This window comes from Mirounga leonina, unplaced genomic scaffold (genome assembly GCF_011800145.1).
Source record: "Mirounga leonina isolate KUSES-001 unplaced genomic scaffold, KU_Mleo_1.0 Mir_176, whole genome shotgun sequence".
Lineage (NCBI taxonomy): Eukaryota > Metazoa > Chordata > Mammalia > Carnivora > Phocidae > Mirounga > Mirounga leonina.
The window spans coordinates 58954190-58980424 of NW_023270454.1; the positions used below are offsets into that span (position 1 = coordinate 58954190).

The window sequence follows — 26235 nt, forward strand, 5'->3', positions numbered from 1 at the left end:
AAGACTCTCTACATCATTTTGATAAACAATATTAAGGATTAATATTAATTGTTAATATTAATTAATATTAAGGATTGTCTGTTAGGTCAAGCAGCTTGTTTTTTAGTTCCAACTTAGCTGAGAACAGCAATATTAAAAGAATGGCACTTACAACTAGGAAAGGTAAGGAGAAAAGCCATCCACAAACATACCTATACTCTCTTCTAAAGGTATTTTTGGAACCCAAGTCACTTGAAAATTGGGAGCCACATATATTTAGCTTCTCATTTGCCAACATTTCTAAACATGCTAATTCAGTTTTTCCCATGTTAGATATCATAAAACCAACTTTTAATTTGCAGTATTTAAGAAATAAAAATGTTATGTCATATTTAACCCATCAAGCACATTTCCTCTTCCAGAAAAACCGGAAGGAAAATTAATGCCAGTTTATCATATCCATGAGCTAAACATACTAAGTTAGAAAATGATTCTGAACCCTGAATTACTGAACATTTCTATATAACTTCCAAAATTTTCCTCAATTGAACAATCTTATCCATAGATGACTCAGAGCAGAATTTTCAAAATTCTACCAATTTACTATTATAAGAAAACTAGGTTGATAGGCTATATACCTTATAGTAGTAATAATTATGGAAAGCCTGTTATATACTAGGCATCAGTACTAAAAGTAACCAAATGACTAAATTAAAAAATATTCATAAAACTAAACTATTTTGAGGTTTTTTTAATGTCTGGGAAAGAAGACATGACCATTTCTTAATATTCAACACAAATGCATGAATGCCATGGATTGGACATTATATTCTTCTAAAGGGGCCACATAATCAACAGCCTAACAAAGAACAATATAAACTCCTACAGTTTGGGCTCTTTGTTATTTCGGCATCAATAAAAATTCAGTTGTTTGCTATTCTAAAGTCTCTCGATGCTGAGGAAATCCAGACCACCATCCATCTAAAGACAATGTGTCAACTTGACAGTATACAATCTCATTAATCTTCATCTATCCTTCACATCTTGTCATTCTTATGTAAAATGGACACTTGAGGATATGACTTCTCTTCTCTCACTTATTAGCTGGAGGAGAGGGTAAGGCATAAAAGTCTATGGAGACTTCAGGATACCACCAGGAACCACAAGCAATCACTTTACTTAGCCTAGTGTGCTACATCACAGCTAATGTATTTGACATGTAAATATGACATAGCAGGAAAGAGAACAATGTGGTTCTTGAGCTATGTGTCTTACTTCCTTTGCTGAACCACCAGAATCCCCAAGAAACTCCAGCTTTAGTTTCCCCAAACTACATGAAATTGAAATACTGTCCATAAAAGACACTAAATACACACAACATATAGGTGACACAATGATGTCAATTTCACTCCTCTGGCAGTCCAAGAATCCTCACCCTTTTAACACACTAACTTAAGGTCCCCATGACACAGAGGTTGTGGGTTAACAGACAACAGGATGGTAAAGTAGGCCAGCTAATTTACAAGGCCAAACACCCTAATTAAATTTAGCCAAAGTTAGACCAACTGTATTATTTCTTTGACACTAGAACAGTCTTTTTTTTTTAATTCCAGTTTTAAGCTAAAAAAAAATCTTTACTTTTTAGCAGCACATGAAATTTAATTCTTCTGTCACCCATATTCTTCCTAATACAGTTTCGTCCAGACAAGGCAGGTGGTGGAAACGGTCTATTCATTTCATAACAGGAAGTTTTTTTGTTTTTATATTGTCTCTTAAGATTGTTTGGTTTCTACCGGGACCTTCAGGACACATTTTGAACAAACACCATGTTATAATCACACATGCACTGAAACTTCTTTTTTATAGTAGTATTAAATGATATACAAATAATGCTCTAAAATAGTTCTTCAGAGGAAAAAGTCTGCAAAGAAAAATGACTTTTGATATAGTATGTATCATATGAGTAGTAACAAAAGTACAATTAAGAAAAAAAATCCGGGGCACCTGGGTGGCTCAGTCAGTTAAGTGTCTGCCTTCGGCTCAGGTCATGATCCCAGCATCCTGGGATCGAGCCCCGCATCAGGCTCCCTGCTTCTTCCTCTCCCTCTGCCTGCCTGTCTACTTGTGATCGCTCTCTCTCTGTCAAATAAATAAATAAAATCTTAAAAAAAAAAGAAAAAATCCATATTCCACACAAATATGGAATTCTACTTGAAATAGAAAAGAATTAATTTTTTTTTTACAAAAATCACTGATTATTTAAAGTTTGGGGTTTTGGGTTTTTTTTTGGTTTTTTTTTGCACAATTACAGAATACAATAGGTAGAACATTTAGACCCTGGTGCAATGTACTAAATTCAAAGTTGTACTTGAAAGCATAGCACATCATTTGATGATCTTGAAACCATTCTTATACCACTCAAAAATGCTTTTTCCCATTTACCAATTTTACGTTTTGCTGCCAGGAATAATTTTATTATTTAATCCTTTACAAATTAAACATTATAAATTTTGAAAAATTTGAATCTCCCTGACCTAGTGAAAATAAGTCTTTGTACCTAGTTAGCAAATACTTTCAATCTTAATTTAAATGTGCTCATCCAAAATTAGTTGGTTAAAAAAAGTTGGATTTCTAATATTCAAAAACTCATCAAAGTATGTGCGTAAATGCATATATATGTATACATACAAACATGCAAGCATACATACAAATATGGATCTATACATACTATATGTTTGCATATGTTTATACTTCTCTCTGAAACATCTTAAAGAGGTCAATAAATCAAGGTATTAACAGTGAATTAATATTGGTACTTAAAACACTTATTTTGTACAATCACATGTTTTTAGAACTGATGAATTCAAGGTAACATTTTAAAAAGGATAAAAAAACATGGCTAGAAGTTCGGCAAGATATTTCCCAAACTTCAATTTCTGAAACTCTGTGATGTTCAAGACTCACTTACGAGTTGCTGTTAATGAAACACAGCATATGCCTTCCTAAGGCAAATATTATCACCAGGCAAGAAACACGAAAACAATGCAAAATCTTTGAAATGTAAAAAAAAGAAAAACCACTTCCATCCCTTAAATCTCCTGTCTTTGGAAACAACTTCTGCCCAAAATCCAGTTAAGTATTTTTTCCAAGAGATCCAAGATATCCACAGACTAAACTATCCTAAAGAGAATGGAAAGGTTTTGACTTTAGAAAGCTGAGTTTTAAAAAAGGCCCCAAACCTTACGGTGGCCCAAGAATAACGTCTAATCTCTAGGTTTATCTTTAAAGTTTCTAAAGGTCTTTTGTACCAGGTGTTGGTAAAAAACTAGGATAAATTAGATCTACTGTAAAACACAACAGTTAGGGTTCAGTTTAGGTCTTACGGGGGGAAAAGCAAAACAGATTATAAATCAACAATTCCACCGTATTAAGTAACAAACCTACAAAGTGTTACACATATAAAGAACATGAAAAAATGTATCCTTTACAAAAGGAGTTTAAATTTGTTTATCCTTTCCTATTTTAAGAAAGATTATATGTATAATTTGAAGAAAGATATATTTGGACAAGGCAAGGCAAAGAAATGCTGCATCTGAGAAAACAGCAGATTCCACAGAACAAGAACATTTCAGAGGAGCTGGTTCATAGCCAATTATATGACAGGCAAGGATAAGCTGGTCTCTGAGGAAGTTAGAAGTTTTATCTTAGGACTTGGAACGGAATTCAGATAGTAGTGGGGGGAAGATGCTGAAGAGCACTGTGGTAGGAAGACTTCTAGTAGAGTCACAAGATTCTGGTCCCCTAGTGGACTCACACCTTCTCCCAGTTATTCAATCAAATGCTAATTTAGGTGCTACTGTGAGGGGCTTTTGCAAATGTAATTAATTAAGGTCCTGAAACCGCTGACTTGAAGGTGGAGAGATTTTCCTTTGTTGGGCCTAACCTGATCAGATGACACTAAAAGACACTGGGCTTTTCCTGGCAACAGAATTTTAAAGCATAAGAGGGATAAAATATGATGGCAATTCTCACTGCTGTCTTTGAAGATGGAAGAGGCCATGTGGGGGTCTCTAGGAGCGACAGTAGCTCCCAGCTGACAGCCAGTAAGGAAATTTAGTCCTTAGGCCTACAATCACAAGAAATGAATTCTGACCCAATCATATGAGATTAGAAAAGGAATACCAGGGGCACCTGGGTGGCTCAGTCGTTAAGCGTCTGCCTTCAGCTCAGGTCATGATCTCAGGGTCCTGGGATCGAGCCCCACCTCGGAATCCCTGCTCGGCGGGAAGCCTGCTTCTCCCTCTCCCACTCCCCCTGCTTGTGTTCCCTCTCTCGCTGTGCCTCTCTCTGTCAAATAAATAAATAAAATCTTAAAAAAAAAAAAAAGAAAAGGAATACCAGCTCCTGACAACGATATAGTCCTGCCAACTACTTGTGTTTAGCCCGTAGTGAGCCTCTGGAACAGACAACTCTGTCGTGCCATTCCGATTTTGACCTACCTACAGAAATACTAATAAATGGGTGTTGTGTAAAACTGCTAAATTTGAGGTAATCTGTAACACAGTAAGAGAAAACTAATACAAGCACCAATCAAGCTGAATCATATGGCTTGATTTAGATGAACCCAGAGAAAGCCCTATTTCAAGAAATGTATCTAACAGTGAAGACATACTCTATTAAGAAACCAAAGAAGACAACTATTAGATTAGGCATTGTAGAGAAGGAAACCAAAGAAATTTTAGAGCTCATTAGCCATGGGGTATATCATAAAATATAATATATTCTTACCAGGAGTTTTTTTCTGGATTCAGCACCTTTATTTGTGAAACAAAGGTGGGATTAGGTAACTTCTAGGGTTCTTTTAGTACTTTCTATGATACTTGTTAAAATACAGTCCTATCTTTTTTTTTTTTTTCATAGACATCAGAGGTATCTGAGCATGGACCCAGATCCTATAAGTGCTCAGAACACACCTTTCTTCTTAAAAAAAAGCTTTCTCACCTGTATTTGACTCAAAGGTCTTTATGGCATAGTAAAATACCTAATTGAATGAAAGCAAAGCTTGCTTTCCACATAAAAGCTCCTTTCATATCTTTGCAAGGATTTTTTCTAAATCCCATTTTTAAAATTAAAAGTCAGTATATTTATGCACAGGGAAGGAGAGAGGAGCTCATAAGGTCATTTATATGAAGCAATAATGTGAACAGAAAAAAGAAAAATTGGTTCATGCTACAGGAGAAAATTTTTACTCTTAATTTAAATCCTTGCAAAGAATTATACATTAGGTAGAAATCAGACATTTAAAATTTAGTGAATTCCCTTTATTAAACTCTGACCTAGGGAAAAAAAGTGGTAGCAATACCTTGAAAGGGTTAATTTTGCAACTGTATAGCTTAGTTTATTGCTAGAGCCTAAGTAATTTCTTAGATAAAATCCATTGTCACTCTTATTCTAATCACTCTGAAAGCAACTGCAGACAAAGAATTCTAAAAAGCTGTTAATAATAACTTCAGTCTAACTTGTCCTAAATATCCAGAAATTTACCTTAGTATGAATGAAAATGTTAAAAACGTCTCAAAAATAAATCGATGACATAAACAAACAAAAAAAGAATTTCAGAACTTCAATTCTCCATCTGAAAGTCTGATGCAACCATGAGGGGGGAAATTCAAGGGGTTACAAAATAGTTTCATTAATACCAAACCATAAGCAATAAAAACATAGCTTTACTCTGTTCTTTTCATTTCCTTTAGTTTAAGATTTTCGGGATCCTCTAAATGAAAAACTGATTACAAAGTAATTTGTAATTACTAAATGAAAAAAAAGCTAACATAATCAAATGATCCAGTTCTTACAACACTCGCACTGCTTTCTTTCTTACCTTGTCTATCCTATCTGGGCGGTTAGTAGCTGCCAAAATTGTCACATCCTTTAACTGTTCAATGCCATCCATTTCTGTTAAGAGCTGAGCCAGAACACGGTCACCTACGTTCCCAGCACCTAAAGAACTGATTTTTAAAAATATAGTTTTAAAACTCTTTACCTATCCCCAAGTACTTTATTACTTTTAAAAGACTGTATATTCTATAACAAGAAAAATTATGTCTGCTTCAAAATATAAAATGCTTGCTTCAGAATTCATTACTTGTTGAATTACCATACCCCAAAATTAATTATATTCAAATCATTTCTTTTCCTCCTTCAACAACCATGTTCATTTCCTCTCCAATAATGAAATATATAAGATCTGGGAAGCAAGTTATAAGATTATTTAAAGCAGTTCATCAAATACATACACAATCGTCTAATTTAAACAATATTTACATTTTATATGGAAAACATACTGACAGGAATTGGGAATAAAGAAACAAAATAAAAACCCATTCCTCACATGAAGTTTAAAGCCTATATGAAACAAAAAAACTCTTTACACTCTTTACCCATAACAAATGGGATATTTCTGATGTATCTTGGTGTTTTAAAATATTAATATTTTTAAGCAACATCAGCAGGTAGGTAATGATCACAATCCCCATATCTGGAGAAACAGGCAAAGAAAGATATGTTATTATGTGCCTTTCGTTAATGTACCAGGTCAATCACAAAGCCACCCAGACATACTATAATTTAATCACATTTCCTTTGACAAAAAAATCCAAAACAAAACTAAATGTTATTAATAAGGAAATTCAACAGGTCTTACCAATGAACAAAACCCTTACATTACACAGTCAAGGCCCTACAATAACAATTCTCATTAGCACCAGCTGGGATTTACTAAGAACAGTTCAGAATTGAGAAATATGTAATAAACATCTGAGTGGACAATTACAGAGTATAACAGCATTGTAAGTGTAGTAAACATATAAACTCAACCAGATGTATGGGGTGAGGGGGAGAAGAGGAAAAGAGGATAGAAGGTACACATTCATATCTCTGTCACTAATGACAGAGCAAGTGTACCTTAGTATAATCATCATGTAACATATTTAATTAGATAATTAGGATTTTTAACAGAATGTAGATCTCAACATGCATTACAACTTCAAAAACTTGATGTAGTGTATACACAGGGAGAGTAGCCTCTAACTCACATCAATCAAACACACATGAGGTTGTTATGTAAATCAGACTGTCAATTTATTGTCTAAATGTAAATCAGGCTGTCAATTTAATGTCTAAAATGTTTGGGACGAAGGAATACCAGAGAAGCCACTGAGATTTATTTTGGCTAGCACTAATTCTTGCAAATAACTAATTGGCAGGTGCATGGATTTGCTAATCTGATTGTAAGAATAAACTCTGAACATTCTGAATAAATGGATTATATACCCTTCAAAAAATATCCTCCATAATGTAACTCTTCCAACATGAGAGCTTAATTGTCAGAAACACTGTTAGCAAAAGCTCTAAGGATTCCTTCATAATAACTACAAGCACCTAAATATTTAAGGCTGCCAACTGATTATATCTAAGGCCTTTAATTATATCTACTATGCTAATTAGTTGTGATCCTATATTTTCAGACACTAAGGAAGGTCACATCGAACAGATTTTGGGAAAGTCAAGGTGGGCTGTCCAGGGAGATGGTTTCTAACTTAAACCTTGAAAAATGAGTGAGAACCAAACAGTTTAAGACGAAAAGAGAGAAGGAGAATATAGAACACTGAAAATGGAAATCAGTTCAGAATAGCTGGACACAGAAGTTAAGGTGAAATATGCAAAAGATCAATGTAGAGAGAGAAATCAAGGCTAGATAACAAAGGCTTTGTTATCCAAATTACTGAGTTTGGATTTTATCCTAACGTAAATGGGAAGTTTCAACTAGAAATATGACAAAATTAGATTCATGTTTTTGAGGACCACTACAGCTACAGTATGGAGAACAGATCATAGAACGGAAATACTGGTCTGTTTTCCAGTCCAATAACAACTCTTCTTAGACCCTTCTGAGATGTGAGATCACAGGTGTCTTCATCTGTTCAGGCTGCTATTACAAAATATCATAGACTAGATAGCTTATAGACAATAGAAATTTATTTCTCAGTCTGGATACTGGGAAGTCCAAGATCAAGGCACCAGCATGGTTAAGTGAGGGGTCTTTTCCTGGTTCATAACTGACACCTTTTTATGTCCTCACATGAAGATGGTGGGTAAGCTCTGTGAGGCCTCTTTTATAAAGACACAAATCCTACTCATGAGGTCTCCACCTTCATGACCTAAGTACCTCCCAAAGGCTCCACCTCTTAGAATTTCAACATATGAATTTGGGGAGGACACAAACATTTAGACCTTAGCAATAAGACAAACCACTGCCCCCCAAACTGGAGAGACAGACAAGCTGGATACAAAGAAACCAATAAGCAGAAACCTCCACAGGAACCAGTGCTGGGGTAAGGATACTGGAAATGTAAATGATGAACTTCTGGAGGCAGTGTGGACAAGTCTGAGAGTTAAATACTCCAGAAAACACAATCATTGAGGGACCCTTACATTTTTTGTGACTTTACCTCCAGAAGCCATACCAGGTTCTCACAATGAAGACCTGAGGAAAATCTTGTGCATGTGGCAGGAGGAAGGGAAAAGTAGCTATTTTGAATATGCCAGGATATTCTGTACTTCTTAACAAGTCCTGCCTTCAAGAGAAACTGTTTTACCAGAGCCTAAACTATGACAGGTTTCTCAGAACCCAACTGAGCTGGAAGAAGGGATATACCCAACTCCAGCCCTCTCAGCCATCCTGTATTACTCTAAGGGAAGGAAAGTTACTAAAAAGCAATTGTGAAGTTCACAGCCCAGTAACACAGACTAACGAAAAGACTACAACTAATCATAGGACCAAAGAACACCTGGCCTCTTATACTCTTACTACTACATCACCAAAGGCCTATTTCCCATAGTTCCTTTTATGCGGTATCATCATGTCCATCTATCAAAATAAAACAAAACAAAATCAAAACTATTACAAGGCATACTAAAAGACAAACAAAACCCAAATTGAAGAAACTGAATAAGCATCAATGAACCAGATAACCAGCAAAAATGCTATTGTCAGACCAGAAATTTTTTAAAATTATGATTAATATGCTAAGGGTTCTAACAGACAAAGTAGACAACACTCAAGAAAGGGGCAACATAGGCAGAGAGGTGGAAATTCTAACACTCAAAAAGAAATGGCAAAAATCAAGACACTATAGCAGAAATAAAGAATACCTTTGATGGGCTTGTTAGACTAGATATGACTGAGGAAAAAATTCCTCAGCTTAATTATTTGCCAATAAAAACTTCCAAAATGAAAAAGCAAAGAGAAAAAAGACTGAAGAAAAAAAAGAAACAAGAGAATATCCAAGAATTATGGAAGCTATAAAAGGCGTAATATATATGCAAATGAAATACCAGAAGGAGAAAAGAGAATGGAATAGAAGAAATATTTGAAGCAATAATGACTGAGAATTTCTCCAGATTAATGTCTGACCCCAAACTATAGATCCAGGAAGCCCAGAGAACATCAAGTAGGATACCTGGCAAAAAACTACCTTTAGGCATATCATATTCAAACTACAGAAAAGCAAAGACAAAAAAAAAAAAAAAAAAAATCTTGAAAGAAGCCAGAGGAATAATACAGTTCACTGTAGAGGTGCAAAAATAAGAATTATATTAGATAACTCCTCAGCAACCACGCAACCAAGGAGAGTAGAGTGAAATATTTAAAGTGTTGAGAGAGGAAAAACACCTACCTAAATTTCTATATTCTCTGAAATTATCTTTCAGAAATGAAGGAGAAATAAAGACTTCTTCAAACAAAAATTGAGGGAATTTGTTGTTAGTAGGACTGCCTTGCAAGAAACGTTTTAAAAAGTTGTTCCAAGAGGGGCACTTAGGTGGCTCAGTCGGTTTTCCTACTCTTGATTTTGGCTCAGGTCATGATCTCAGGGTTTTGAGATTGAGCCCCACATAGGGAGTCTGCTGGAGGTTCTCTTTCTCTCTCCCTCTGCACCTCCCCACCACTCATGCTGTCTCTCTTAAAAAAAAATCAATCTCAAAAAGTTGTTCTAGGAAAAGGAAAATGATATAGGTTGAAACTTGAATCTACATAAAGAAAGAGCACTAGAGAGGAATGAGTGAAGGTAAAATAAAAACTTCAACTTAATTGATCTAACAGATAATAGTTTGTCCAAAATAATGGTAATAACAATGTATTCAGTGACTATAGCATATGTATAAGTGAAATGAATGACAGAAATGATACAAGGGACTAGAGGGAGAAGTTCAAATTTTTGTTATTATAAAGTACTTGTACTATCTGTGAAGCAGAACAGTGTTATTTGAAAGTGAATGCAGATTAGCTGTAAATGTATATTGCAAATTCCAGGACAACCACTGAAAAAAAGGGGAAAAAATAGAAATACATATTTCATACACCAAGAAAGGAGAGAAAATGGAATCATAAAATGCTCAGTTAAAATCAGAAAAGGCAGAAAAATAGTCAAAGACAAAAACAGGAGCAAAGAATAAGGAGTAACAAATATGGTAGTATTAATACAACTATATCAATAATCACTTTAAAACATCAATGGTCTAAACACATCGTTAAGACAGACATTGTCATAGTGGATCAAAGAACAAGATCCAACTATATGTTGTTGACAAAAAATCCACTTTAAATATAAAGATATAGAGAGTAGAAGTAAAGGGATGGACAAAGATGCACAATTAATTCTAATACTAATCAAAATAATGCTGGAGCAGCTATATTACTTTCAGACAAAGCAGACTTCAGACCAAGAGAAATTATTAGCGATAAAGAGAGGTATTATATAATGATAAAGGGGTCAATACTCCAAGAGGACATTAACAATCTTTAATATGCATCACCTAACAGTAGGGTGTCAAAATATGTGAGGCAAAAATTGATAGAACAGCAAGGAGAAAGAAATGAATTCACTCATATAGTTGGAAATTTTAACACTCCTCCATCAGAAATGGACAGATCTAGCAGGCAGAAAATCAGCAAGAACACAGCTGAACTCAACAGCAACTTCAACCAACTCAATATAATTGCTATCCAAATGCTACTTCATCCAACAGCAGAATACATATTCATCTCAAGAGCATACGGAGTATTTACCAAGACAGACTACATTCTAGGCCATAAAATCTACCTTAACAAATTATAAAGAACAGAAATCATACAATGTGTGCTATTAGACCAGAAATTAAACTAGAAATCAATAGCAAAAAGACATTTGGAAAATTACAAAATACATGGAGATTAAAAAACACACTCCTATACATGGATGAAAGAAGAAATCTCAACAAAAATTAAAAAAATAGTTTAAACTAAATGAAAATGAAAATACAACTAATCAAAATGCATGGGATGTAGTAAAAGTAGTGCTTAAAGGGAAATTTATAGCACTGAATGTATATATTAGAAAAAAAGAAAGATCTAAAATCAGTAAGCTTCCGCCTCAGGAAATTAAAAAAAAAGAGCAAATTAAATCCAAAGTAAACACAAGAAAAAAGTAGGAAAATTAGAGCAGAAATAAAATTGATAACAGGAAGTCAAAAGAGAAAAATCAGCAAAAGCAAAAGCTCATTCTTTGAAGAGATCAATAAAAACAATAAGCTTATAGCCAGGATAACTGAGAAAAACAAGAGAAGACAGATTACTAATATCACAAATGAAAGAAGGGACATCACTACAGGTTTCACAGACCTTAAAAGTTTAATTATGGATTGACAGTTGACCCCTAAACACGGGTTTGAACTGTGCAGGTCCACTTATAAGCAGATTTCTTTTTGATAAATACATTACAGTATTTTAAATGTACGTTCTCTTCCCTATGATCTTCTTAACATTTTTTTCTCTACCTTACATTATTGTAAGAAAATAGTATATAATATATATACAAAGTATGTGTTGACTGTTTCTGTTATCAGTAAGGCTTTTGGTCAACAGTAGGCTATTAGTAGTTAAGTTTTGGGGGAGTCAAAGTTATATGTAGATTTTTAACTGCACAGGGGGTCAGCACCCCTAGCCCCCACATTGTTCAAGAGTCAACTAAATTACGAAATATAAGAAAACTTTTATGGCCACATACTTGATAATCTAGATGAAATGACAATCTGTCAAAACCTACACGAGAAGAAACAGACAATCTGAATAGACCTATATCAATTAAAGAACTGAATCAAGAATTAATAAAAAAGAATTAATAATCTTCTAAACAGAAAGCATCAGACCCAGATGAGTTTACAGTAAATTCTAACAATCATTTAAGGAAGAAATTTTACCAATTCTCTACAATTTCTATTAGAAGACAGAAGTAAAAGGAATACTTGTTAAATCATTCTATGAGAGCAGCACCATTATCCTAATACCAAAACTAGACAAAGACATTACAAGAAAATTACAGACCTGTAACTCTATAAATATGCAAAATATTAGCAAATTGAATTCAACAAAGTAAAATAATGTATGTATAATTCAACGACGTGTAAAAAATTTGTACATTGTGATGAAGTGGAATTTATCTCATGTATGGTTCACTGGTTCAACATTCAAAAATCAATGAATGTAATCTATCATATCATACAGGCTAAAAGACAAAAAATCATATAATCATATGTAGAAAAAGCATTTGACAAAATCCAACACCCAGTCTGTGCATGATAAAAACTCTCCACAACGTGGGTTTAAAGGGAACATACCTCAACATAATAAAAACCATATATGAAAAGCCCACAGCTAACATCATACTCAATGGTGAAAAAGATCAGTAACAAGACAAGGATGTCCACTTCTGCCACTTTTATTTAACACAGGGTGGAAAAGTCCTAGCGACAGCAGTCCACAAGAAAAAGAAATAAAAGACATCCATATTGATAAGGAAGAAGTTAAACTGTCACTATCTGCAAATGACATGGTACTATACATAGAAAATCCTAAAGACTTCACCAAAAAAACGATTAGAATAAATGAATTCAGTAAAATTGTAGTATACAAAATTAATACACAGAAATTGGTTGAATTTCTATACACTAATAACAAAGTAGTAGGAAGGGAAATAAACAATTCCATTTACAATGGCATCAAAAAGAATAAAATACCTAGAAATAAACTTAACTAAGGAGGTGAAAGACCTGTACTCTGAAAACTAAAACACTGATGAAAGAAATTGAAAACAACACAAATAGAAAGGTATTTTATGCTCATGGATTGGAAAAACAAATATTGTTAAAATGTCCATACTACCCAAAGCAATCTACAGATTTAATACAATTGCTATCAAAATACCAACAGCATTTTTCACAGAATTAGAACAAATAATCCTAAAATTTGTGTGGAACCACAGAGACCCTAAATACCCAAAGAAGTCTTACGAAGGAAGAACGAAGCTGGAGATACCACAATTCCAGATTTTAAGATATACTACAAAGCTGTAGGAATCAAAACAACACGGTACTGGCACAAAAACTGACATATAAAGCAATAGAACAGATTAAAGAGCCCAGAAATAAACCTATGTTTATATGGTCAAGTAATCTATGACTGAGGAGACAAGAATATGTGATGGAAAAAAGACAGTCTCTTCAATAAATGGTGCTGGGAAAACTAGACAGCAACATGCAAAAGAATGAAATGATCCCTTTCTTACACTATACACAAAAATAAACTCAAAATAGATTAAAGATCTAAATGTAAGACCTAAAACCATTAAACTCCTAGGAAAAAAAGAAAACACAGGTGGTAATTTCCTTGACATTGGTCATAGCAACATTTTTCTACGTATATCTCTTAAGGCAAAGGAAATAAAAGCAAAAATAAACTATAAAATATATATAAACTATATATAAACTATAAAAATAAAAAGCTTTTGCACAGTGAAGGAAACTATCAACAAACAAAAAGGCAATTGAATGGGAGTTGATATTTGCAAATGATACTGAATGAAAGAAGATATGTGCAAATGATATTGCTGATAAGTAGTTATATCCAAAATATATAAGGAATTCAAAACACTCAAAACCAAAAAAACACAAATAATCCAATTAAAAAATGGGCAGAGGACCTAAATAGACATTTTTCCAAAGAAGACATACAGATGGCCAACAGACATATGAAAAGATGCTCAACATCACTAATCATCAGGGAAATGCAAATCAAAACCACAATGAGATATCACCTTCCACCTGTCAGAATGGCTAAAATTAAAAACAGAAGAAAGAACAAGTATCAGTGAGGATGTCGATAAAAAGGAAACCTTGTATGCACTGTGGATGGGAGTGCAAATTGGTATAGCCACTGTAGAAAACAGTATAAAGGTTCCTCAAAAAATTAAAAATAGAAATACCATTTGATCCAGTTCCAGTAATTCCACTACTAGGTATTTACCCAAAGGAAATGACAACACTAATTTGAAAATATATATGCACCCCTATGTTTATTACAGCATTATTTACAACAGCCAAGATATGGAAGCAACCCAAGTGATGTACATACACACGAAAAGTCACACATACACACATACAACGGAATGTTACACAGTCATGATAGAAGTAAGATCTTGCCATTTGTGACAACATGAATGGACCCTCAGAAGGTATTATGTTAAATAAGTCCGAGAAAGACAAATACCATATGATTCCACTTATACATGGAACTTAAAAACAAAACAAATGAATAAGCAAACAAATAAAAAGCAGAAACAGACCCAAAAATACAGAGAATAAACTAATGGTTGCCAGAGAAGAGGGGGTCAGGCAAAATGGGTGAAGGAGCGTAGCTGAAGAGAGTGGGCTTCCAGTTATGGAATGAATAAGTAATGTAAATGAAAGGTACAACACAGGGAATATAGTCAATGGTATTATAATAGCATTGCATGATGAGAGACAGTAGCTATACTTGTGGAGAGTACAGCATAATGCATAAAATTTGTGGAATCACCATGTTGTATACCTGAAGCTAATTTAACATTGTATGTCAACTATACTTCAATTAAAAAAAAAAAAATCCAACACCCAGTCATGATACAAAGCTAACTAATAATAAAGAGAACTTCTTCAACTTGATAAAAAAAAATAACTACAAAAAAACCTATTACATCATACTTAATGTTGAGAAACAAAAATCTTTCCCACTAATATCAGGAATGAGGCAAAGATGTTCCCTCTCACCATTATTTTTCAACAATGTACTACAAGTCCCAGATAGTGCAACAGGACAAGAAAAGGCAAGAAATGATATACAGATTGGGAAGGAATAAATAAAACTGTGTTTGTGCGCGAGTGAAATGACTGTCTATATAGAAAATAAGGCATCAACCAAAAACTCTTGCCAACAAATACTGCTAGAACTGGACCTCCATGTGCAGAAAAGGATCTAGACACAGAGCTTACACTCCTCACAAAAATTAACTCAACCTGGATCACAGACCTAAATACAAAATGTAAAACTATAAAACTCCTAGAAAATAACAGAGAAGAAAATCTAAATGATCTTGGCAATGCTAATGACTTTTTAGATACAACACCAAAGGCATGATCCATGACAGAAATAATAGCTGGACTTCACTAAAATTAAAAACATATGCTTTGCAAAAGACACTATCAAAAGAATGAGAAAACAAGCCAGAAGCTGGGGAAAAATATTTGCAGAAGACAGGTCTTATAAAGGACTGATATCCAAAATATAAAAAGAACTCTTAAAACTCAAAAATTTAAAAAATGAAAAGCCCAATTAAAAAAGTAGACAAAAGACCTGAACAGACCTTTCACAAAGAGTTATACAGATGGCAGTAAACATAAAAAGATGCTCAACATCACATCATTAGGGAACTTGCAAATTAAAACAATGAGATACTACTATATACCTATTAAAATAGCCCAAATCCAAAATACTGACACCACTAAATGCTGATGAAGACATGGAAAACCAAGAACTCTCATTCACTGCTGGTGGGATTACAAAATGGTGCAGCTACTTTGGAAGACAGTTTGGAAGTTTCTTACAAAACTAAACATACTCCTACCACATCATCTAGCAATCATGAATCTTGGGATATACCCAAATGAGTCAAAAACTTACAGCTACATCAAAACCTGTACATGGATGTTTATAGCTACTTTATTAAAATTGCTAAAACCAGAAAACAACCAAGATGTGCTTCAGTAGGTGAACAGATAAACTGGTACATCCATACAATGTATTATTACTCAATGCTTAAAAAAAAAAGTTACCAAACCATGAAAAGACATGCAGGAACCCTATATGCATATTACTAAGTGAAAGAAGCCAATCTGAAAGGGCTACATATTACCTGATTCTAACTATGTAACATTCTGGAAAAGGTAAAACTATGGAGACAATAAAAGGATTAGTGGTTGCTAGGAGTTAAAGGTGGAAGAGGGACAAATAGAGTATGAAGGATCTTTAGGACAGTGAAAGTACTCTGTATGCTACCAAAATGGGTAACACGTCATTATACATTTGTCAAAACCCATAGAATGTTCTACACCAAGAGTGAACCCTAATGTAAACTATGGACTTTGGGTGATGATGTGTCAATGTACGTTTATCAACTGTAACAAATGTACCTCTCTAATTTGGGATGATGACAGTGGACAGACTATACATGTGGGGGGGGAAGGGGTATATGGGAACTCTGCACTTCCTACTCAGTTTTGCTGTGAACCTAAAACTGCTCTAAAAAATAAAGTTTACTTAGAAAAATATATAAAAAAATATTAAGCTATTTTGAAGCCATTCAGTTAGAACAAGTTCTCAGTAATCCAATACAGAGAGTTGTATGAACAAATATCATGGCAACAGGGATAAAAGAAGTGGATAGATATGAAAAATATTAAGAGGATACAATCAATAGGGCTGCTAAACCAATGTTTCCATTGAGTCACTGGGTAAAAAAGACTTTAAGTGTGAACATGTTAGATGTGAAATGCCAATAAAACAACTTGAGGTTTAGACATAAAAGAAAGAGGTGGGAGGCAGAAATGTAGATCCTGGAATCTTTGCCAAAAAGACTGATGCAAGTAGAAAAGTGTACAATGAGTGACGAAAGATACATGAATAATGAACAAAGAGGTAGAGTTGAATCACCGTATCGTACACGCGAAATGAATACTGTATATTAACTACACTGGAATTAAAACTTTAAAAATTTTAAAAGAAAAAAGAAGTGGTAGAGGAATTTGCAAAGAAGAAGGCGTGTGTATTAGTCAGCTCACACCTACATAACAAAATACTATAGACAATGCTGTTTAAACAAAAGAAATTTATTTTCTTGTAATTCTGGATAGGTAGAGTCTGATGAAAGCACTCTTCCTGGCTTGAAGATGGTGGCCTTCTTGATATATCCTCATGGATATGGGACAGAGAAAGAGAGAGCAAGATCTCTGATGTCTTTTCTTATAAGGGCATTAATCCATCATGAGGACCATACTCTCATGACCTCATCCACACCTAACTACCTCCCCAAAGCCCCATTTCCAGATACCATCATGTGGGGGTTAGGACTTCAACACATAAATTTTGGAGGAACACAACTGAGGGCACAGCAGGGTGCCAGAGAGGGAAGAAGGAAAACTGGAACAGTAAAAGGATAGTGTCTCAGGAAAGAGGAAGTTAACTGTGTCAAATGCTGCTGAGTCAAGTAAAGGAATAAAAAAAGTTGTCTGGATTTATTCATAGGAAGGTTTCAGTCCCTAGCATTGGATAGTGTTAACACATAAGACTAAAAAATGTTAACCTAACTCTGCTACTCAATAATGGCAAAATTCTTCTAATTTTTGTGTCCCACCTAGAGAAGTTTGTGTAACATAATGAATAGCGCCAAGTGAATAGCCTACTTTCAGCAAAAGAAAAGATCCTGAGCCCAGATCACCTCTAATTTTACATGTGCTATTGCTTTCTTTGCCTTCCTCTGCTAGAAGCTATGCTCAAATAATGTGAGAACCCATCCTTAGCTATGTCCTATACACTCTCCCTTCCTCTTCCAATGAATTACTAAGACTGCTAGATGTCTTACTATAAATGTTAATGTATTAGCTGGGCCATCTGAGAAGTAAAAAAACCCTCAAATAGCTACTAGATTTTGTTTCTGATTAGGCAAAGGCCACTGTGGTACAGTGCAGGGGGAGGGTCAGAGGAAAAATGAGGGAAATAATTTCATTAGAAAGTGCAACAATTCATTCAATTCGATTCATCTTATTCATTCAATAAACATTCATTACCTAGCAGGCCAGGAACATTTTTAGGAAATGGAAATGAAAAGCTTATGAAGCCAGTCCCTATTCCCTCAAGGACTTTAGAATCTAGAAGGCAGAAAGAAAACATCACATTTACTTTCTTTTCCAAAATAAACAACACAGAATAGTTCCTCAAAGACTGACTCAAGAACTATACATTACATCTGCTATTAATTTAAATCAAGAATTTGGACAGAATATATGAAACTAAATAAACTAGACTAAGATGACCACTTACCCTATCAGTAATGAAGAAGTGGCTCTAACTATAACCATGAATGATCATACTACATAGAGCATTTAGAATCTTTTCTAGAAAAACAAGAGCAATCTCATGGCTATCAATGTTGGGTTTAGCCAGGGCTAGTACTGAATTTGAATACCATTCAATATACACTTTCATATGTGGTAATATTTGAGAGGAAAATTAAAACAATTACACTGGAGGATAAGAAAATGAGTTAACAAAAAATATAGATTATTACTAAAACACATGAATAGATTTTAACTTTTCAAATCTTATGAAATGAAAAAATTTGAATACATTCCAAATATATATGAATTTTCATCATATAATTCAAAGAGAATTTCAGTATGTTATGGCCTTGGATTAATGTTGTGAACATAAATTACTATACAAATTAACAGATTTAGAGCTGAAAGAATAGTATACATCAGCTTCATTATAAGCACTTTTTACATGAAATTATCAGTTAAGAAAAAAAAAAACAACCCTAAAAACCATTTGTGTTTTTCATTTTGAATCTAAATTTTAATTCACAGATTAGAAAAAAAAAAAAAGGCAAGGAGCTTTTAATTTTTTTTTAAAGATTTATTTATTCGCGAGAGTGAGCAGAGAGAGAGACAGAGCATGAGCAGTGAGGAAGGGCAGAGGAAGAGGGAGAAGCAGGCTCCCCGCTGAGCAGGGAGCCTGATGCAGGTTCAATCCCAGAACCCTGGGATTATGACCTGAGCCGAAGGCAGATGCTTAACCAGATGCCCCTCAAGGAGTTTTTCAAATGCCATATTTAGATGCTGAAAGCTCATGACACACAACCACACTCTATTAACATAAACTAATCTAAATTTAATTTAAGAATGGGTAAAACATTTCACAAATAGAAAAATTGCCATTACCGTAATTGCTTTAGACACTAAACTCAACATCAAGTATTAGGTATAGAGTCCATATAAAAGAAATGGAACAACTGAGAGAAGCCCAAGATACCAGTTATCAACAAAATCATAATATGTATATTCCTTTTAGTTTTATCTTAAGAAGAGGCGAGATGCTAGGGAGTTAGAATCTGTAAAACAATATGTAATACAGAAAGGGATAGAACTGAGATAGTAAAAACAAAAATTCCCATGAATTGTACAAAAAAAGGGGGGGATTTCGTCAGGGGCCTGGAATCCATAAGAAAAAGTCAAATGAAAATTCTAAACCCCAAAACTGTAAAAGCTGAAATTAAGAATTAAAAAGATGAGTGTAACAGATTAGACATAGGAGAACAGAGGATTCTTGACCTTGAAAACAGGCTAGTAGAAAATATCCAAACTGATGCACAAAAAGAGAAAAAAGAAGGAATAAAAACAGTGTAAAAGACATATGGAATCCAGTGGAAAACCTAAGAAACATATAGTGCCATATGAGACAGTTCCATAGAGAGAAAAGAGAATAAAATAAAAGCCGTATCTGAAAAAATAAAACCTGAGAATTCCCCCAGAACTATCAAAAGGAATCAAAGAGATCAAGAATGTACTCAGGATTCTCAAATGCTGAAGCCAATAAAATTACTGCTAACTAGAGATGACAGTCTACGATCAAAATTTACAGTTAAGGTTTATTTCAAAAGTTTTCTTTGTAAAATGACCTGTTCAATCAGCAGCTAATATTGAAACAGGTACAAACAGGGTTATTTCTCAGTCTTAAGTATCAATTCCACTAGTAATAGAAACTGTAGATTTTATGGCACCATTTGTTTGCATATATACCAATAACTGCTTACTCAGTAAAAACGTCAAGAATAGGATCCAAGTCCTATTTTGCTTTTACTTTCTTTACCTGACCCTGACAAGCCTAATGTGAACTTCTTTTAAAATGAATCATCTCATTAGGAAACCTATATACTTGGGAAGGATTGGGATTTTTTTGATGAAAGGTGGGTATAACCACCTGAAAGAAAATGAATTGGGGAGAGAAAGAAATAGAAAAAGATTTTTATTTTTCCCCCGTTTTAAAGCAAAGTTCAGAAAGAGTATGAATTATACTTTTTTCAGATAAATACCATGAAGATGATAACATTACAAGAACAGTAACTACAGTTCTGGCTCCTCTATACACGTTTCTTTAAAATAAAGTAAAAAAAATTTAAGGGAGAAACTATTTTATATTTTAAAAAATTCCAAGCATAAGAATACTTAAATAAGCTATAATCCATAAAAAATAAAATCACATGAAACATTAGTTTTGCCAGTATTCTGTATAAAAAGTAAAAATCTATTATAAAGATACAGCTTGTAACTTAAGAAAACACTAAAATTATTAATATCTTTTCTTATAGGCAAAGAAAAAGGAAGACAAAAGAGGCTGGGAAAGGTAACCAGATTTTTTTTTTTTACTTTAAAAAAATTTTAAAGTTTTGGTGGCGCCTGGGTGGCTCAGTCGTTAAGCGTCTGCCTTCAGCTCAGGTCATGATCCCAGGGTCCTGGGATTGAGCCCTGCATTGGGCTCCCTGCTTCGCGGGGAGCCTGCTTCTCCCTCTCCCTCTCCCTCTGCCTGCCGCTCTGCCTACTTGTGCTCGCATCCTCTCTATGTGTCAAATAAAAAAAAAAGAAAAGAAAAAAAAAAGAGTAATTGCTGGATTCCTTTTAAGGCCTGATGAAAAGTGGCTTAACTTCAAGGAAATGAAAATACAAAGCCCAATCAGAGTCTACAAACAGAGAAATTTTCTGGTGTCGTTTACAGGGTCAGCACATTCCAAATTGAGAAACTTGATATACCTATCTCTGTGTAATTTAATCTCTTCAATTTTATATCCCTTTATAAAACAAGTTAAAACCTTCATTACAGGGGCGCCTGGGTGGCTCAGCCGGTTGGGCGGCTGCCTTCGGCTAAGGTCATGATCCCGGGGTCCTGGGATCGAGCCCCACATCAGGCTCCCTGCTCCATGGGAGGCCTGCTTCTCCCTCTGCTGCTCCCCCTGCTTGTGCTCCCTCTCTCCCTGCCTCTCTCTCTGTCAAATAAATAAATAAAATCTTAAAAAAAAAAAAATTTTAAGTTGTAAACATTTAACCAGTTTAAACAATTTGTTTTGATAATTAAACATGTTTTAAACAATTTAAAATTTTTTGAATATAAGCCTTTTATACTCCAAATAAAAAGTGTTGATTATTATAGTAATAAATTCATCTACAAAATATAAGTCTATCCCTCAAAAAGAAGTTGGCTCTTCCATAAACAAATGCATTATATATATTTTTTAGATTTATTTATTTTAGAGAGAGGAGAGAGAGAGTGCACAAGTAGGAGGGGCTGAGGGAGATGGAGAGAGAAAGTCAAGCAGACACAGTGCTGAGCCCAAGACGGGGCTCCATCTCATGACCCTGAGATCACAACCTGAACCAAAACCAAGAGTCAGACACTTTAACTGACTGTGCCACTCAGGAGCCCCACAAATGCGTTATTTTTAATAAGTCATTTCCAATACCACAAAACTCTTAAACTGAAGAAATCTAACTCATGTTAAACTAACGTTGAAAAAAAATTCTAGAGAAAAGAAAAACTGTATCATATTCCACAATATTCCATATATTTAAAATTCTACCTATGTTGTGCAGCTGACCATAACATTTAATAATTAAACATTTGAAGAGTCTATTAAAATCAGAGATTTCTTAAGATTCCTTGCTCACCTTATTGGGATGACTTAAAAATAATCTCCTGAACAAGATCTCTGATTCCCATTAAAAAAAAAAAAAAATTAAGCTCTTCGGTTCCTGATAAACCATTTGCTTATAGGATTAAAACTCAGTATATATTCTGCTTGCACAAGGCAGTTTATCTGTGACTTACCTAAAGCCTCATGAATATGGAGAGTTCTGATCTCTCCCAGAAGATGTGAGGGAAAACCCTCATAAGTAATTATAAAAAATACCTACTATTCACTGAATACCTCCCAGATACTGTGTTAATAATGAATGACACGTATTTAACTTGCTCTGTGCCATGCATCCCATGTACTACTTTATTCATCCCAATAACAGCACTGTGAGGTAAATACTACTTTTATTCTCATCAGATATATATATAAGAAAACTGAGGCACAGAGAGGTTGAGTAATTTGCCCAAGATTCCACAGCTAGCAAATGGCAGAGACAGGATCTGAATACATATCTACTTGATTCCAGAGTCTATACTCTTTCCATAATACTATAAAGCATAAATAACTTCAGAGTTTTGCAAACCATATACATTAATGTGCCAAAGTAAGGTTGAAATATCTATAATAGCCATCTTTTAAACCATCACACAGTGAGGGGGGAGACCTATTGATTACAGTTGAAAGAAAACATTTAACTGTACTGAAGAAATAGATGCCAATTAAGAAGAAATAACCACCAAAATTCAAAACCTGAAAGCAAAAACTAATGAATGTCAAAAATCAATAATGCCTTGAGTTTTCTAGCTTAAAACTATGCTGTCAGAGTATGATCAATATTCAGCATGAACCTGACAGTAAATAAGCTATTTTAGATTAACAGGATATCCTATAAAAGTAGATACATACATAGTGAATTCTATTCTCCAGCTGTCCTAAGCTCTGGAAGCTGCATGTGCTCTGCATAACTGTAGGTTTGTATAAACTGTTAACATAGAGAATGACATAAAAGTATGTATTTTTCCATTTTGCTATGACTTCCACTAAAATTCCAAGCTAACAAAGGCAATACTCATTACATCTGTATAGTTTTAACTAAAACACAATGTTAGAGAAACAAGTGATCCTTAACCTCACAGTTCAATTTACTCTTTGCCAAAAGCAATTTTTTTAAGAGAATTTTTTTCACATTCCTGGACATCCCCACACTATTGTCATGAACATAATCCAATAAAATAAATAATAAGGAAAATTAATATATGTTGGCTCAAACTAATTTTCTGAAAAAAAGCGGTCTAATAATTGAAGCAGAGAAAATGCTTCTAAACATGCATCATTTCTTAGTGCCGTAGATCTAGAAATGGTGACACAGAAAATTAAAATTCTGTAATTATTATAATGAATTATTTTTTTTAAGTTTTTATTTAATTTCCACTTAGTTAACATACCGCACAATATTAGTTTCAGGTATACAACACAGTGATTCAACACTGCCGTACAACACAAGGTGCTCATCAAAACAAGTGTACTCCTTAATCCCCATCACACACACACACACCCATCCCCCACCCAACTGATTTCTGGGAACCATCAGTTTGTTTTCTACAGCCAAGAGTCTATTTTTTGGTTTGCCCTGCCCCCTTTTCCTTTGCTCATTTGTTCTGTTTCTTAAATTCCACATATAAGTGAAATCATACAGTATTTGTCTTTCTCTGACTGACTTGTTACACTTAGCATAATACTCTTTAGTTCCATCCATGTCCTTGCAAATGGCAAGATTTCATTCTTTTCTATGGCTAATATTCCATTGTATATATATACCACATCTTCTCTATCCATTTATCAGTCGATGGACACTTGGGTTGTTTCCATAATTTGGCTATTGTAGACAATGCTGCTATAAAGACTGGGGTGCATGTATCCTTTGGAATTAGTATTTTTGTATTCTTTGGATAAATAACTAGTACAGCAATTGCTGGATCACATGGTAGTTCTATTTTTAACTTTTTGAGGAACCTCCATACTGTTTTCCAGAGTGGCTGCACCTGTTTGCATTCCCATCAACAGTACAAGAGGGTTCCCCTTTCTCCACATCCTCACCAACACCTGTTTTATCCTGTGTTGTTGTTAGCCATTCTGACAGGTGTGAGGTGGTATCTCATTGCAGTTTTGATTTGCATTTACCTGATAATGAGTGATGTTGAGCATCTTTTCATGTGTCTGTTGACAATCTGTATGTCTTCTTTGGAAAAACATCTATTCACGTCTTCTGCCCATTTTTAACTGGATTATTCATTTGGGGGGTGTTTAGTTTAATACATTCTTTACATATTTTGGATACTAACCCTTTATCAGATATGTCATTTGCATATCTTCTCCTATTCCATAAGCCGCCTTTTAGCTTTGTGGATTGTTTCCCTTGCTGTGGTTTTTATTTTGATGAAATCCCAATACTTTATTTTTGCTTTTGTTTCCCTTGCCTCAGGAGACATATCTAGAAAGAATTTACTAAAGCCAATGTCAAAGAAGTTATGGCCTGGGTTTACTCCTCGGAGTTTTATGATTTCAGATCTCACATTTAGGTCTTTAATCCATTTTGAATTTATTTTTGTGTATGGTGTAAGAAAGTAGTCCAGTTTCATTCTTCTGCATGTTGCTGTCCAGTTTTCCCAACACCATTTGTTGAAGAGATGGTCTTTTTCCCACTGTATATTCTTTCCTGCTTTGTTGAAGATTAACTGACCATACCTGTGGGTTCTTTTCCAGGTTTTCTACTCTGTTCTATTGAATCTATATGTCTGTTTTTATGCCAGTGTCATACTGTTTTGGTTACTAACAGCTTTGTAATATAACGTGAAGTCTGGAATTGTGATGCCTCCAGCCTTTTCTTTTTCAAGGTTGCTTTGGCTACTATTCAGGATCTTTTGTGGTTCCATACAAATTCTAGGATTATTTGTTCTAGGGGCGCCTGGGTGGCTCAGTCGTTAAGCATCTGCCTTCAGCTCAGGTCATGATCCCAGGGTACTGGGATCGAGCCCCGCATCGGGCTCCCTGACCCGCAGGAAGCCTGCTTCTCCCTCTGCCACTGCCCCCTGCTTGTGTTCCCTCTCTCGCTATGTCTCTCTCTGTCAAATAAATAAATAAAATCTTTAAAAAAAAAAAAAAAGGATTATTTGTTCTAGTTCTGTGAAAAATGCTGGTGGTATTTTTTTAAATTTTATTTTATTATGTTAATCGCCATATATTTCATTATTAATTTTTGATGTAGTGTTCCATGATTCATTGTTTGCGTAAACACCCAGTGCTCCATTCAATACGTGCCCTCTTTAATACCCATCACCAGTCTAACCCATCCACCCCCTCCCCTCTAGAACCCTCAGTTTGTTTCTCAGAGTCCACAGTCTCTCATGGTTCGGCTCCCCCCCCTGATTCTCCCCCTTCCTTTTTCCCTTCCTACTATCTTCTTTTTTTCTTTTTTTAACATATAATGTATTATTTGTTTCAGAGGTACAGGTCTGTGATTCATCAGTCTTACACTATTCACAGCACTCACCATAGCACATACCCTCCCCAATGTCTATCACCCAGCCACCCCATCCCTCCCACCCCCACCACTCCAGCAACCCTCAGTTTGTTTCCTGAGATTAAGAATTCCTCGTATCAGTGAGGTCATATGATACATGTCTTTCTCTGATTGACTTATTCGCTTAGCATAATACCCTCTAGTTCCATCCACATCGTTGCAAATGGCAAAATTTCGGGTTTTTTGTGGGTTTTTTTGATGGCTGCATAATATTCCATTGTATATATATACCACATCTTCTTTATCCATTCAACTGTTGATGGACATCTTGGCTCTTTCCATAGTTTGGCTACTGTGGACATTGCTGCTATAAACATTGGGGTGCACATACTCCTTCGGATCACTACATTTGTATACAATGTATTTGTATAAATTGTATCTACATTTGGATCACTACATTACCCAGTAAGTAATGCTAGTGGTATTTTGATAGGGATTGCATTAAATGTGTAGATGCTTTGGGCAGTATAGACATTTTCATAATATGTGTTTCCAATCCATGAACATGAAATGTCTTTCCATTTT

The 26235-nt window shown here is 34.6% G+C and overlaps 1 protein-coding gene across 3 annotated transcripts in view; it reads right to left on the reverse strand.

Moving 5' to 3' along the window:
- The window catches only part of SPATA5 (spermatogenesis associated 5), a 336495-nt gene that overhangs the window by 211585 nt on the left and 98675 nt on the right, over positions 1-26235 (reverse strand). The window contains exon 14 of one of the 3 annotated variants that reach the window (XM_035023114.1): positions 5861-5987. The exons of 1 other annotated variant lie outside the window; for it this stretch is intronic. In XM_035023114.1, coding sequence (XP_034879005.1) covers positions 5861-5987 — 127 coding nt within the window. Of the gene's footprint in view, positions 1-5860; positions 5988-16212; positions 18313-26235 lie in introns of those variants that run through there. One more of the 3 variants, XM_035023115.1, reaches the window with a different exon arrangement.